Below are 16,508 nucleotides of genomic sequence, written 5' to 3'. Positions count from 1 at the left end.
ACCTTCCATTGAAAATAAGCTGCTCTCACAGCCCCTAAGCACCAGTAAGGAGGAGGAGTTTTCTCTAAACTCTTAGTTTTCCAGAACTACTTTTTTCCACAACCAGCTCAACCTTCTCAGGCTTTAGCTTCTTTGCGGGACTTATCAAATGCACGTGTGTGTCTGTGTGTGTATATATATACATATATAATGTAATATATATATTTGTTTTTACTGCCATCTCTACACTACGTTGTAAACTTCTGAGGGGCAAGGATTGTGTGTTTTATTTAGTACTTAGCCTTCAATTAATAGTGACTTATTAACTAATGTTACTTATTAAATGCTAAACATGTTAACACTCATTTTTATTACATTACCTCTTATTTTACTGGTATAAAATTTTTATATTTTTTTCTAAAATAAGATATTACAAACTTGATTGAAGGTTTATTTGTACATATGCCTCCTTGAATTCAATTCCCTTCTCTACTTGCCCAAACCTAACTATTAGAATGTTTTATCCCCATGAATTTCTTTGTATCTTTATGATAGATTCATGCACATTGTTACATGTATCAGTTTTTTATTCTTCTTTATTGCTTAGTGGATTCAATTTTATGAATTTAGCTCAGTTTATTTATCCATTCACTGACTGAAATAATGACTTTCAACATATATAGTTTTTGTAAAAATACGTTTCATTTCTCTTGGATAAATGCCTGGAGTTGGACTGTTGATAAGTGTATATTTAACTTGATTGGCAAACTGCTTTCCAAAGGGACTGTCATATTTTGCATTCTTAGCAGCATTATATCAGAATTCAAACTTCTCTGCGTCTGTACACTTTCACCAGCCCTTGATATTGTCAGGTGTTGTTTTATTTTATTTTGAACTGTTTTAGTAGACATGTAGTGATATCATATTATAATTTTAATTTGAAAGTACCTAGTGACTAATTGGAGAAGGCAATGGCAACCCACTCCAGTGTTCTTGCCTGGAGAATCCCAGGGACGGGGGAGCTTGGTGGGCTGTCGTCTATGGGGTCGCACAGAGTCGGACACGACTGAAGCAACTTAGCAGCAGCAACAGCACAGTGACTAATTATGTTGAGCATATTTTCATGTGCTTATTTTTCCATCTAATTATGTTCTTTGCTCAATCATCATTCAGATCACGTGCCCATTTTTTGTTGGGTATTTTTTTTTTCTTATTATTGGGATTTGAAAGTACTTTGTATATTCCAGATATGTCCTTTATCAGATATGTGTTCTGCAGGTCAGTTACCTTTCTTTTCATTTTGTCAACAGTATCTTTAGAAAAGCAGGTTTTAATTTTCATAAAGTCCAATATATCAGTATTTTATGGTTTGCACTTTTTGTGCCAGATCTTAGTAACCATTGCCTGATCCTAGATCATAAAATTTTCTGTGTTTTCTTTTAGAAAATCTTTAGGTTTTATATTTAGTTCTCTGATTCATTTTGAGTCTTTTTTTTTTTTTTTTTTTCTTGTATGTTGTGAAGTTTGGGTCAAGGTTTACTTTTTTTTTTTTTTTGCATAGGGATATTTAACTACTCTAGCAGACATATTGCAAAGACTACCTTTTCTCCATTTAATTAATATAGCATTTTATTGAAAATTAATTGACCTTGAAGATATAGTATCTTAATTACTATAGTTTCATTGTAAGCTATGAAGATAGGTGATGTAAAACCTTCAGCTATTTTAATAAACACCATTTTTGCTCTTCTATTTCTTTTGCTTTACCATGTAAATTTTAGAATGGACTTGTCAATTTCCACAGAAAAAAATCTGCTAGAATTCTGTGTGAGACTGCATTGAATATGTAAATCAGCTTGGGAGAATTAATATTCTGACATTAAGTATATCAATTCATGAATACAATGTATTTCTCCATTTATTTAGGTCTTATTTGATGTTTCTCCTCAGTACTTTGCAGTTTTCTTTATATAAATCTTGTACATATATATTGTTAGATTTATACCTAAGTATTTAGGTATAAAGTATTTAATATATTTTGGTGCTATTGTAAGGAGAAGGCAATGGCACCCCACTCCAGTACTCTTGCCTGGAAAATCCCATGGATGGAGGAGCCTGGAAGGCTGCAGTCCATGGGGTCGCTAAGAGTCGGACACGACTGAGCAACTTTACTTTCACTTTTTACTTTCATGCATTGGAGAAGGAAATGGCAACCCATTCCAGTGTTCTTGCCTGGAGAATCCCAGGGACGGGGGAGCCTGGTGGGCTGCCGTCTATGGGGTCGCACAGAGTCGGACATGACTGAAGCGACTTAGCAACAGCAGTAGCAGCAGCTATTGTAAATGATACTCTTATTTTCATTTCAATTTTCAATAGTTCATTGCTAGAATATAGAAATACAATGATTTTTGTATCTGACTTTGCATTCTGTAACCTTGCTGAACTTATTTAGTAACTGTTTTGTAGTATTTTGAGGATTTAGATTGTTTTCCTCCGAATAGAGTGTTTCTTCCTTTGCTATCTATATACCTCTTTTACTGTTCTTTTCCTTGACTGTGTGCAATCCATAGGAGCTACAGTACAAGGTTCTGTAGGAAGAGAGAGTAAAAACCATTGCCTTGATCCTTTTATTATTGTGATGTTAGCTGTAGGTTTTTTGTAGATTCTTTTTATAAGGTTAAGGAAATTTCCTTTAATTCCTAGTTTTCATAGTTTTTGTTTTTTGTTTTGTTTTTAAGCATGAACAAATGTTGAAGTTTGCCAAATATGTTTTACTCATGTATTGAGATGATAAAGTTTTTTTCTTTAGTCTGTTAATAGGATACATTACATTGATTCATTTTTCAGTGTTGAACCCATGCTGCACTTCTGGGATAAGTTTCTTGGTCATGATGTATTATCCATGTATATATTGCAAAATTGAATTTGTCACTTGTTTTTGAGGATTTGCACATCAGTTTTATGAGAGAGAATGTGGTTTAGTTTACTTTTTTGTACAGTGTCTTTGTTTTTTGCATCAGACCACCATACACTTAATTAATACATTCTTTTTTTTGGATTCAAAAAAATTAGTGTAATAAATTTTCTCATTTTATGAGCTTAATCACTCTAAGTATACATTTATAGTTTTGTTGCTATGTATATATTACATAAAAATTAACATACTACAAATTGTGGGATATCTATAGCTATCCACAAATGAAACCTTTTGAAATAAATTACTTGTTTAAGGTTATTTTTATATTAATAGAGTAAAATTTATTGTTGAAAACTAATTTTGTGTATATGTAGGTTATATTAATTTTTTGATCATAGGAAGTGTTCTGAGTTTAAGTACTTAATAAATATGCATCTACATTTAAGTTTTAAAGTATCAGTTGAAATTATTAGATAAATTGATAGATGGAAGTTGAAAAGAACATTTGATAAAACATACTTTCCTTTGGTGAAGTAGTATGTAGGAACCATGGTCTTTTCTTTGTTGAGGTTATCCTGAGGTCATATTTATTTAAGTAACTCTTTATATCCCATTCAGGATCATATTTATTTATTTTTTTCTTTTTTTGATTTAAACTCAAAGATATAAATGAATGTGAGAGCTGCTTTTGTTACTTTACATATATATGCATATGTGTGTATGTGTGTGTGTGTATACACACACATCCTTATATATATATATATACATACATTATTATGCATTATATATGTATTATACATTAGATATTAATATTATATATGTGTATGTGTATATTTATTATATATGTGTATATATATGTATATGTAATATATATGTATTATAGTTTGTTTATGTGTATACAGATATATGTGTATGCATTTTAAAATAATATGCATAAAATTTAATATATATGTATTTGTCAGAACAGTACATACTTTCGTATGTACTAGCAAGGTGTTTATAATGAATGAAATTATTTTCACTGGGCTTACATTACTTTGAGCCTTACCATGAGATTGAAAATACATACAAACAAAATTCATATTCAGCAGCAGTAGGAACATTGTCTTTGGCTTAAGCTTGTTTGATCTAAAAAACACAGCCTGCCTGGTAATTCTGAATCCTGACTAATGAGGTCTACCATGGACCATTTCACCAGAGAAGTAAGGAATCTTGATGAAATAATTTACTTTAAGCAAATATAGAATGGAAGCTACAGTCCATGTGGTCACAAAGATTTGGACACAACTGAATGACTAAGCACAGCACAGAATGGAAGCATTCAAGTTTGCTTCAAGAAAAATGGCTGTTGTGATAAAGACCACACTCATGTGTAACTTTTTTCCGTACCATTGATATTGAGAAATCTCATAAGTAAAAGTATTTATACTATATAATAATGATTGTGATATATATGTAATATAAAGTGTATTCTTTTCTCAGTCACATGTTTTTTCTTTTTGATCTACTAATGTATGTGTTTGGTTTTAGGTTTCCTCAAGAGCTGAACATGGGAAAAATAAGTGCTGAAATTATGTGGACCCTTTTTGCTCAGGATATGAAATATGCACTAGAAGGTAATTACAAATATTTAAACTTATTAGAATATGCATTTTAGTTAAATTTTGATTTTGTGTTCTTGGTTTTAAATGTGAAGAATTGATGCATCAAACATTGATTGTTGTGATCAGTTTAGTTCTAAAACTTATTTCCACATTGTAGAAAGATAATGATCACAAAGTATTTAAAACTACTGAAGAGATACATATATTTTTAATCAAATGGTTTCAGTTGCAGAATAATAGTGAGTATTTAATTTGTAGAATAAGGTTTAGATGCAGGAATATTTTATGGCATAAATCAGATCACGTCAAGAGGATGGATGAGTGATATTTGTTCAGATATTTGTCTTCATAGACTTAGAAATGGTGTCTTAGAATGGGCGGGTTAAAATCTGGCCAAAGCTGGTACAAGGACAATGGCAGGACGCTTCACCAGAAATTCCACTTTCAATATACACAAATCACAGATGTAAAGCGAGGAAGATACAGCTCTCAGCCGAAAAACTGTAAGTTTCTTTGAGTACCCAACATTGTGTTTAGAGGTGAAGATAGAATGTTTAACCAGCCTGGGGTTCCTGCTCTCTAGGAACTTAAAATTTTGTAGAAAGTTTTCTTTGCACTTATTCAATGTATATTAAGGCCCTAGATGCTAAATACCCAGACTACACTCAGTATGGAAGATACAACAGTGAACAGGCTGGCCATGGTCCCTGCCCTCGACAATATTATGGAGGACAGCTGCAAATATGCAAACGGTCACCATGTGGGATAATCAGGTGTTGGAGAAGACTCTTGAGAGTCCCTTGGACTGCAAGGAGATCCAACCAGTCCATCCTAAAGGAAATCTGTCCTGAATATTCTTTGGAAAATTGGACTGATGCTGAAGCTGGAACTCCTGTACTTTGGCTACCTGATGTGAAGAACCAACTCATTTGAAAAGACCCTGATGCTGGGAAGGACTGAAGGCAGGAGGAGAAGGAGACAACAGAGGATGAGATGGCTGGATAGCATCACCAACTCCATGGACATGAGTTTGAGTGAACTCTGGGAGTTTGTGATGGACAGGGAAGCCTGGTGTGCTGGAGTCCATTGGGTTGCAAAGAATTGGACATGACTGAGAAACTGAACTGAAAGATGATGGGCTATCTAGAGGTGAAACTCTGAAGTCAGACTTGGGACAAGGGGTAAGGCAGGTTTTCTAGAGGAACCTCCTCTGAGGAAGTGTTATCTTGACAAAGAACTGAAGGTATATGTAGGAGTTCACTTTGGGAACAGATGAACAGGAAGCATCTCTGTCTCTTTCTGGTCGAGGACAGTGCATTAGCAAGTAGAGTGAGCACAAGGTGTATTTGAGAAGAGACTTTAGCTGATTCTGTGAGCAAGAAGTAGCAAGAAATGAGGCTGGAGGAATTGGCAGGGACCAGCATGCAGTGCCTTTTGGGCCACAGTGAGGAGTTTAACTCTCTGCTAACAGAAATAAGAGCCCATAGAGAACTTCAGGAGGGACGTGTCCTGTTCACACAGGAACTAAGAACAGACATCAGCATGGCAGATAGATTGGTAGAGTTGGTGCTCACTGTGCCATTGTTTTGTTGTTGTTGTTGTTGTTGTTGTTGTTGTTGTTTTTAGCATTACTAAAATGTAAGCTTGCTACTAGGCCACACAGAGGAAACATACTATACTTTTCCTTATTCAAAAAAGAAGGTACACAATAGATTTTAATACCTGGTTTTCTGGTAAAATCTAATTAAATAAATTAGGGTTTATCCTTAAACTTACACCACAAGTTGCTCAGAGATGCAAACTCCTTTTTCTGCAGTGAAGCATTCCTTCTCTATTGTATTAATCAATCCTGTTTTCTCTTCCTCTGCCTCCTCTCAAACACATCCTTTTATACCACTCTGTTTTGGTTGTCTCTTTGGGACCCAAAAGGCATCTTAAGCATCTTAAATCAGACAGTAGCCACCAGTCCACTAGACCAGTAAGTTTCTTCAGATAGTATTTACTCCCCTAGTCCTATCCCTGACACATCACCACCCTCCTGATTGCCTATTCAGTTCAGTCCAGTCGCTCAGTCGTGCTGGACTCTGCGACCCCATGGACTGCAGCACTTCAATGTAGAATTCTTAATCTCCCCTGTCAAACCCTGCTTCTTTCCCTTGCCTCATGATTAAAACTACTGGCACCACCATTCATCCAGTTACTTAAATCAAACGCAAAGAATTATCATGGATTCCTTTACTTTCCTCACACACTTAAAGCTCATTCCTGCCTTCAGGCTTTTTTTGCCAGCTGGTCTAATGCCTGAATTTCTCTTCCCACCACTCTTCTCCAGCAGCCCCGTGAGGCTCAATTTAATGTCACTTGCTCAGAATCTAAAGTCACCTCCATGAATAGCCTTATTTTAACCCTCTGCCTAGTAACTAATTACTATCCTATTTATTTAGTTACTTAGGCTTACTTTTTATCTGTCTTCTGTACCACCATGTATATTTTTTTGTCTGTGATTTTTATCAACATATCTGTATTGCCTAGAATGATATCTAGTACATAGAACCTACTTAATCTCTATGTGTTGAGGCAATGAAGACTTTATCATAATGCCAGCTCAGTGGAGTAGTGGGTAGGGGAAACTTCCATTTGTGATCGTTTTCTGTGTGATGTTGGGTATGTTCTGAGATGGCAACACCTTTGTGTTTCATTGTCCTCACCTACAAAATGAAAAGTTCACACTGAATCACAGGCTGGGCAGTGGGCAGGGGGGATCCTGCCCACACTTCACAGGAACTTGACTCTTTGGAACTGTTCCACAGTGGCTCTGCCACCAGGGCATGTTTTGTTTGGGCAGGACCTCTATCTTTGCTTACATAACAACATTAGTGCAACTATTGGATATTTTATTTTATGTTACCTTTGCTTTAAAAAAGTAAGTAGTGTCCATATGTGCGTGGATTTATCTCTGGGCTTTCTATTTTGTTCCACTGATCTATATTTCTGTCTTTGTGCCAGTACCATACTGTCTTGATGACTGTGGCTTTGTAGCAGGGCCTGAAGTCAGGCAGGTTGATTCCTCCAGTTCCATTCTTCTTTCTCAAGATAGCTTTGGCTATTTGATGTTTTTTGTGTTTCCATACAAATTGTGAAATTATTTATTCTAGCTCTCTGAAGAATACCGTTGGTAGCTTGATAGGGATTGCATTGAATCTATAAATTGCTTTGGGTAGTATACTCATTTTCACTATATTGATTCCTCCAATCCATGAACATGGTCTATTTCTCCATCTATTAGTGTCCTCTTTGATGTCTTTCACCAGTGTTTTATAGTTTTCTATATATAGATCTTTAGTTTCTTTAGGTAGATATATTCCTAAGTATTTTATTCTTTTCATTGCAATGGTGAATGGAATTGTTTCCTTAATTTCTCTTTCTATTTTCTCATTATTAGTGTATAGGAATGCAAGGGATTTCTGTGTGTTGATTTTATATCCTGCAACTTTACTATATTCATTGATTAGTTCTAGTAATTTTCTGGTGGAGTCTTTAGGGTTTTCTATGTAGAGGATCATGTCATCTGCAAACACTGAGAGTTTTACTTCTTCTTTTCCAATTTGGATTCCTTTTATTTCTTTTTCTGCTCTGATTGCTATGGCCAAAACTTCCAAAACTATGTTGAATAGTAATGGTGAAAGTGGGCACCCTTGTCTTGTTCCTGACTTTAGAGGAAATGCTTTCAGTTTTTCACCATTGAGGATAATATTTGCTGTGTGTTTGTCATATAGAGCTTTTATTATGTTGAGGTATGTTCCTTCTATTCCTGCTTTCTGGAGAGTTTTTATCATAAGTGGATGTTGAATTTTGTCAAAGGCTTTCTCTGCATCTATTGAGATAATCATATGGTTTTTATTTTTCAATTTGTTAATGTGGTGTATTACATTGATTGATTTGCGGATATTGAAGAATCCTTGCATCCCTGGGATAAAGCCCACTTAGTCATGGTGTATGATCTTTTTAATGTGTTGTTGGATTCTGATTGCTAGAATTTTGTTAAGGATTTTTGCATCTATGTTCATCAGTGATATTGGCCTGTAGTTATCTTTGACAAAGGAGGCAAGAATATACAATGGATTAAAGATAATCTCTTTAACAAGTGGTGCTGGTAAAACTGGTAAACCACTTGTAAAAGAATGAAACTAAAGCACTTTCTAACACCATACACAAAAATAAACTCAAAATGGATTAAAGATCTAAATGTAAAACCGGAAACTTATAAAACTCCTAGAGGACAGCATAGGCAAAACACTCTCCAACATACATCACAGCAGCATCCTCTATGACCCACCTCCCAGAATATTGGAAATAAAAGCAAAAATAAACAAATGGGACCTAATTAAACTTAAAAGCTTCTGCACAACAAAGGAAAATATAAGCAAGGTGAAAAGACAGCCTTCAGAATGGGAGAAAATAATAGCAAATGAAGCAACTGACAAACAATTAATCTCAAAAATATATAAGCAACTCCTGCAGCTCAATTCCAGAAAAATAAATGACCCAATCAAAAAATGGGCCAAAGAACTAAATAGACATTTCTCCAAAGAAGACATACAGATGGCTAGCAAACACATGAAAAGATGCTCAACATCACTCATTATCAGAGAAATGCAAATCAAAACCACTATGAGGTACCATTTCACACCAGTCAGAATGGCTGCAATCCAAAAGTCTACAAGCAATAAATGCTGGAGAGGGTGTGGAGAAAAGGGAACCCTCTTACACTGTTGGTGGGAATGCAAACTAGTACAGCCACTATGGAGAACAGTGTGGAGATTCCTTAAAAAACTGGAAATAGAACTGCCTTATGACCCAGCAATCCCACTGCTGGGCATACACACAGAGGAAACCAGAATTGAAAGAGACACGTGTACCCCAATGTTCATTGCAGCACTGTTTATAATAGCCAGGACATGGAAGCAACCTAGATGTCCATCAGCAGATGAATGGATAAGAAAGCAGTGGTACATATACACAATGGAGTATTACTCAGCCATTAAAAAGAATACATTTGAATCAGTTCTAATGAGGTGGATGAAACTGGAGCCTATTATACAGAGTGAAGTGAGCCAGAAAGAAAAACACCAATAGAGTATACTACTGCATATATATGGAATTTGGAAAGATGGTAATAATAACCCTGTGTACGAGACAGCAAAAGAGACACTGATGTATAGAACAGTCTTTTGGACTTTGTGATAGAGGGAGAGGGTGGGATGATCTGGGAGAATGGCATTGAAATATGTATAATACCATATATGAAACGAGTCGCCAGTCCAGGTTCGATGCACAATACTGGATGCTTGGGGCTGGTGCACTGGGACGACCCAGAGGGATGGTATGGGGAGGGAGGAGGGACGAAGGTTCAGGATGGGGAACACATGTATACCTGTGACAGATTCATTTTGACATATGGCAAAACCAATACAATATTGTAAAGTTAAATAAAATAAAATTAAAAAAAATAAAGTCAAAAACAAAACAAAAAAAAAGTAGTAATTTCAGTCAGTGAAATAAAATATTTATGTTAGGAAAGTAAATCTCAAAAATTCAATGTTTACTTGAAACAACAATGAAATTAGGAATGCTACACATCAGATCAGATCAGATCAGTTGCTCACTCGTGTCTGACTCTTTGTGACCCCGTGAATCGCAGCATGCCAGGCTTCCCTGTCCATCATCAACTCCCGGAGTTCACCAAGACTCACGTCTGTCGAGTCAGTGATGCCATCCAGCAATCTCATCCTCTGTCGTCCCCTTCTCCTCCTGCACCCAATCCCTCCAAGCATCAGAGTCTTTTCCAATGAGTCAACTCTTCACATGAGGTGGCCAAAGTACTGGAATTTCAGCTTTAGCCTCATTACTTTCAAGGAAATCCCAGGTCTGATCTTCAGAATGGACTGGTTGGATCTCTTTGCAGTCCAAGGGACTCTCAAGAGTCTTCTCCAACACCACAGTTCAAAAGCATCAATTCTTCTGTGCTCAGCCTTCTTCACAGTGCAACTCTCACATCCACACATGACTACAGGAAAAACCATAGCCTTGACTAGATGAACCTTTGTTGGCAAAGTAATGTCTCTGCTTTTGAATATGCTATCTAGGTTGGTCATAACTTTCCTTCCAAGGAGAAAGCGTCTTTTAATTTCATGCCTGCACTCACCATCTGCAGTGATTTTGGAGCCCAGAAAAATAAAGTCTGACACTGTTTCCACTGTTTCCCCATCTATTTCCCATGAAGTGATGGGACCAGATGCCGTGATCTTCGTTTTCTGAATGTTGAGCTTTAAGCCAACTTCTTCACTCTCCGGTTTCACTTTCATCAAGAGGCTTTTTAGTTCCTCTTCACTTTCTGCCATAAGGGTGGTGTCATCTGCATGTCTGAGGTTATTGATATTTCTCCCGGCAATCTGGATTCCAATTTGTGTTTCTTCCAGTCCAGCATTTTTCATGATGTACTCTGCATGTAAGTTAAATAATCAGAGTGACAATATACAGCCTTGACATACTCCTTTTCCTATTTGGAACCAGTGTGTTGTTCCATGTCCAGTTCTAACTGTTGCTTTCTGACCTGCATACAGATTTCTCAAGAGGCAGGTCAGGTGGTCTGGTATTCCCATCTCTTGAAGAATTTTCCACAGTTTATTGTGATCCACACAGTCAAAGGCTTTGGCATAGTCAATAAAGCAGAAATCGATGTTTTTCTGGAACTCTCTCTTGCTTTTTCCATGATCCAGCAGATGTTGGCAATATGGTCTCTGGTTCCTCTGCCTTTTCTAAAACCAGCTTGAACATCAGGAAGTTCACGGTTCACATATTGCTGAAGCCTGGCTTGGACAATTTTGAGCATGACTTTACTAGCATGTGAGATGAGTGCAATTGTGTGGTAGTTTGAGCATTCTTTGGCACTGCCTTTCTTTGGAATTGGAATGAAAACTAACCTTTTCCAGTCCTGTGGCCACTGCTGAGTTTTCCAAATTTGCTGGCATATTGAGTGCAGCACTTTCACAGCATCATCTTTCAGGATTTGGAATAGCTCAACGGGAATTCTGTCACCTACACTAGCTTTGTTCATAGTGATGCTTTCTAAGGCCCACTTGACTTCACATTCCAGGATGTCTGGCTCTAGGTGAATGATCACACCATCATGATTATCTGGGTTGAAGATCTTTTTTGTACAGTTCTTCTGTGTATTCTTGCCACCTCTTCTTAATATCTTCTGCTTCTGTTAGGTCCATACCATTTCTGTCCTTTCTCGAGCCCATCTTTGCATGAAATGTTCCTTTGGTATCTCTGATTTTCTTGAAGAGATCCCTAGTCTTTCCCATTCTGTTGTTTTCCTCTATTTCTTTGCATTGATCGCTGAAGAAGGCTTTCTTATCTCTTCTTGCTATTCTTTGGAACTCTGCATTCAGATCTTTATATCTTTCCTTTTCTCCTTTGCTTTTCACTTCTTTTCACAGCTATTTGTAAGGCCTCCCCAGACAGCCATTTTGCTTTTTTGCATTTCTTTTCCACGGGGATGGTCTTGATCCCTGTCTCCTGTACAGTGTCACAAACCTCATTCCATAGTTCATCAGGTACTCTCTCTATCAGATCTAGGCCCTTAAATCTATTTCTTACTTCCACTGTATAATCATAAGGGATTTGATTTAGGTCATACCTGAATGGTCTAGTGGTTTCCCCTACTTTCTTCAATTTAAGTCTGAATTTGGCAATAAGGAGTTCATGGTCTAGCCACAATCAGCTCCTGGTCTTGTTTTTGCTGACTGTATAGAGCTTCTCCATCTTTGGCTGCAAAGAATATAATCAATCTAATTTCGGTGTTGACCATCTGGTGATGTCCATGTATAGAGTCTTGTGTTGTTGGAAGGGGGTGTATGTTATGACCAGTGCATTTTCTTGGCAAAACTCTATTAGTCTTTGCCCTGCTTCATTCCGTATTCCAAGGCCAAATTTGCCTATTACTCCAGGTGTTTTTTGACTTCCTACTTTTGCATTCCAGTCCTCTATAATGAAAAGGACATCTTTTTTTGCGTTAGTTCTAAAAGGTCTTGTAAATCTTCATAGAACCGTCCAACTTTAGCTTCTTCAGCATTACTGGTTGGGGCATAGACTTGGATTATTGTGATATTGAATGGTTTACCTTGGAAATGAACAGAGATCATTCTGTCATTTTTGAGATTGCATCCAAGTACTGCATTTCGGACTCTTTTGTTGACCATGATGGCCACTCCATTTCTTCTTGGGGATTCCTGCCCACAGTAGTAGATATAATGGTCATCTGAGTTAAATTCACCCATTCCAGTCCATTTCAGTTTGCTGATTCCTAGAATGTCGACATTCACTCTTGCCATCTCTTGTTTGACCACTTCCAATTTGCCTTGATTCATGGACCTGACATTCCAGGTTCCTATGCAATATTGCCCTTTACAGCATCGGACCTTGCTTCTATCACCAGTCACATCCACAGCTGGGTATTCTTTTTGCTTTGGCTCCATCCCTTCATTCTTTCTGGAGTTATTTCTCCACTGATCTCCAGTAGCATATTGGGCACCTACTGACCTGAGGAGTTTCTCTTTCAGTAGCCTATCATTTTGCCTTTTCATACTGTTCATGGGGTTCTCAAGGCAAGAATACTGAAGTGGTTTGCCATTCCCTTCTCCAGTGGACCACATTCTGTCAGATCTCTCCACCATGACCCACCCATCTTGGGTTGCCCCACGGGCATGGCTTAGTTTCATTGAGTTAGACAAGGCTGTGGGCCAAGCACTATAACTTTGAATGTTTATTGACTAGAGGTTATTCAGTTCAGTTCAGTCACTCAGTCGTGTCCGACTCTTTGTGACCCCATGAATCGCAGCACACCAGGCCTCCCTGTCCATCACCAGCTCCCGGAGTTCACTCAAACTCATGTCCATCGAGTTGGTGATGCAATCCAGCCATCTCATCCTCTGTTGTCCCCTTCTCCTCCTGCCCCCAATCCCTCCCAGCATCAGAGTCTTTTCCAATGAGTCAACTCTTCACATGAGGTGGCCAAAGTATTGGAGTTTCAGCTTAACATCCTTTCTTCCAATGAACACCCAGGACTGATCTCCTTTAGGATGGACTCGTTGGATCTCCTTGCAGCCCAAGGGACTCACAAGAGTCTTCTGCAGCACCACAGTTCAAAAGCAGCAATTCTTTGGTGCTCAGCTTTCTTCACAGTCCAACTCTCACATCCATACATGACCACTGGAGAAACCATAGCCTTGACTAGATGGAGAGGTTAATAGTTTTGTGCAAAAACAGTACCCCAAAATGCTGAGATTGTATTATTGAAAGTCAGATCCAAGGTCAATGGTAATTAGTAACCCTGTGGCTATCTTAGGTTTTTGGAGACAAGAATCTTTTTCTTAACGTTTTTTTTTGTTTGCTTGACTTTCTATTAGCTGCTGTATTGAGATTTAATTCACATCCCATACCATCTGCTTAAGGTGTCCAGTTCACTATTTTGCACATTCACACATATTCTAAGCAAGTCATGATGAATTGCAGTTCCTGGTTTATGTATTATATCTTCTTCCATACCATATGAGAAGACTTCTGAGTGCAAAGATTGTATTTGTTATCTTTGTATTCACTGGACCTTAATGGAAACTAAGTCTGTGTTAGCTTACTTGAATTTCAGATGAGACAACCCTATAGGAAGAACCTTGGAGACAAGGCTGAATACTTAGGTTCAAATTTAACATTTGTAGTATTGATAGTTGGAGAGAGATCTGAGCCTGGAAAACCTAGTTTCCAAAAGTTTTCTTACTCAAGAGCTACATCAGATCGGCAATTAATGTATAACCTCTCCAAACGTGAATTTTCCTTTCTAAAAGAGGTAATACGAGTTCCTAGGATAGGGCGAGGTTTATATCATACTTTAAATGTTCTTTGCCAACTGGAAAGTAGTATGCTAATGGGAGGATACCATTATTATTACAATAAGGAATAAAAATTTGTAAAAATCTCAAAATAGTCTTCTTTAGGGGTCATTTAAGGTTTAAAACTTCTGGCAGAGTGTTTACAAATCCATGCTTATCCGTTCCCTATCTCTCCTTCCTTTCCTTTCACCATTTCCGTCTATAGATAGCTTCTTATTGTGCCCTTTTAAAAAAATGTGACATAAATAATTATTGTTGGAGAAAATGAAGACTAGGACTGCCTCACAGAGTTGAGGGCATACACTGAAAAACATTCTTCTGGCAGGCTCTCTCTACATGGTAATGTCTTACTCTCCCTATTTGCCTTATAGAATGTTGTTATAAAATTAATTTACTGTGGACGACTGTTTCAGGCTGTTGACCTAGAAAGATTCCATGTTGTTATATAATTTGAGCTACATAGTTTGTCTAATGATTAAAGCATCTGAGCTCACATTGTAAGTAACCTCGATGAAGTTAGGTCAACAGAGAAGAGTCAGTTAAAATTTATAGACTTCAGGCTTTTTGATGCAGCTTTTTGCTTTACTTCATAAACTCATCAGCCGCTACAAAAAGAATAATCTAATTTAAAAATGAAATGAGTTTTCTCCCAACTTGACTCAATCTATATTAGGCATCTTATTTTGTTTTCCTATTTGACATTAATCATTTATAAGTTTGATAAGCAGAAATTGATCATTATGGTGATAATGTGCTGAATAAGTCAGAGTAAATTATTTTACAGATTTTTTAAAAGATGTACTTTCTGGGAAAAAAGTCATGTAGTAAGAAAAAATGGAAGAAATATTTCATCAAATGAAATATTTGATGAAATATTTCATTTTATAATGAAATGAGTGGTTTTGCAGTTCTTTTTTCTAAATAAGTTATTCTAAAGACTGTTATAATCTTTAGCTTGACTGGTTAAGTTCTAAGATTGCAGTAAGTTAGATCTATATGTGAATTTTGTCTCCACTAGTTTCTATTTACTTATTAACTATAATTTTGGATAATTTATCACAGTAAGTCTCAGTTTCCATATTTTAACATTAGGGACAAAAATATCTACCTTATAAAGTTATTTTAAGGAGAAAGGAAGAAAGAGAGAGAGATTTGGGGTAAGAAGGGGCTACTTCCCCAGTGTATAATAAATATTCAAATATTAGCCATTATCACACTCTTGAGGATTAGAATTTAGTAAACCAAAATTTGCAGATAATTTATAATACCACCAAAATGTCTAGATGCCTAAAAGTGACTGAAAGCTTTAATTGGGAATTCCAGTTGGCAGCTGACATTGTATTTGTCATCTTGGTATGGGTAGAACTTGGTTGCCTGGCAATTCTTGTATCAGGGCAGTCCAGTTCAGGGCCCTAAAGTGTGCAAACATATGTTGGTGTTTTCAAAGTCTTTATTAAAAGAAACCCTGCTAGTCCCCAAGAGAGAAGCCAGATGGTGGATTGTGTCCACAAACATTCAGGTGGTTTCTAATTAGCAATTCTGTAGAAGAGTGCTTGGGATTCTTTAAAGACTACTTCTCAAGCTGGGATTTGTGGCTGGGCTTTAAACTGGATCCCGAAATTACATCTACATGTAAGGGTGAGTGGGTGGGATGGGAGAGGGGTGTCTAAGTCATTTATCAATTTCTCAGATGAATCTTTGAATAGAAAGCTAATTATAAAAGTCATTGAAAATAAATTAGTTAAAAATGACTGTTTTACTTAATTAACTTAGGCAGAGATGGAATTAATTATGACATACAAAATACAATCATCTTTCACCTGGCCTTAGTAAAGTTTCCCAGTTCAGAGCTCCTCAAACTTTAATCTGTACACTAGTCCCTGAGATGGAGAAGGCAATGGCACCCCACTCCAGTACTCTTGCCTGGAAAATCCCATGGACGGAGGAGCCTGGTGGGCTGCATTGCATGGGGTCGTTAAGAGTCGGACACAACTGAGCAACTTCCTTTTCACTTTTCACTTTCATGCATTGGAGAAGGAAATGGCAACCCACTCC

At 37.0% G+C, this 16,508-nt stretch overlaps 1 protein-coding gene across 2 annotated transcripts in view; it reads left to right on the top strand.

The window, feature by feature from the left end:
- UNC13C (unc-13 homolog C) overlaps nucleotides 1-16,508 on the top strand; it is a 723,080-nt gene that overhangs the window by 512,673 nt on the left and 193,899 nt on the right. For both annotated transcript variants that reach the window (XM_019968805.2, XM_070797523.1), the window contains one exon: nucleotides 4,427-4,512. In XM_019968805.2, coding sequence (XP_019824364.2) covers nucleotides 4,427-4,512 — 86 coding nt within the window. The remainder of the gene's footprint in view (nucleotides 1-4,426; nucleotides 4,513-16,508) is intronic.

The sequence above is a fragment of the Bos indicus genome, chromosome 10, assembly GCF_029378745.1.
Source record: "Bos indicus isolate NIAB-ARS_2022 breed Sahiwal x Tharparkar chromosome 10, NIAB-ARS_B.indTharparkar_mat_pri_1.0, whole genome shotgun sequence".
Lineage (NCBI taxonomy): Eukaryota > Metazoa > Chordata > Mammalia > Artiodactyla > Bovidae > Bos > Bos indicus.
Note: the sequence above shows the minus strand (reverse complement) of the source record. Positions and strands in the feature narration are given on the sequence as shown.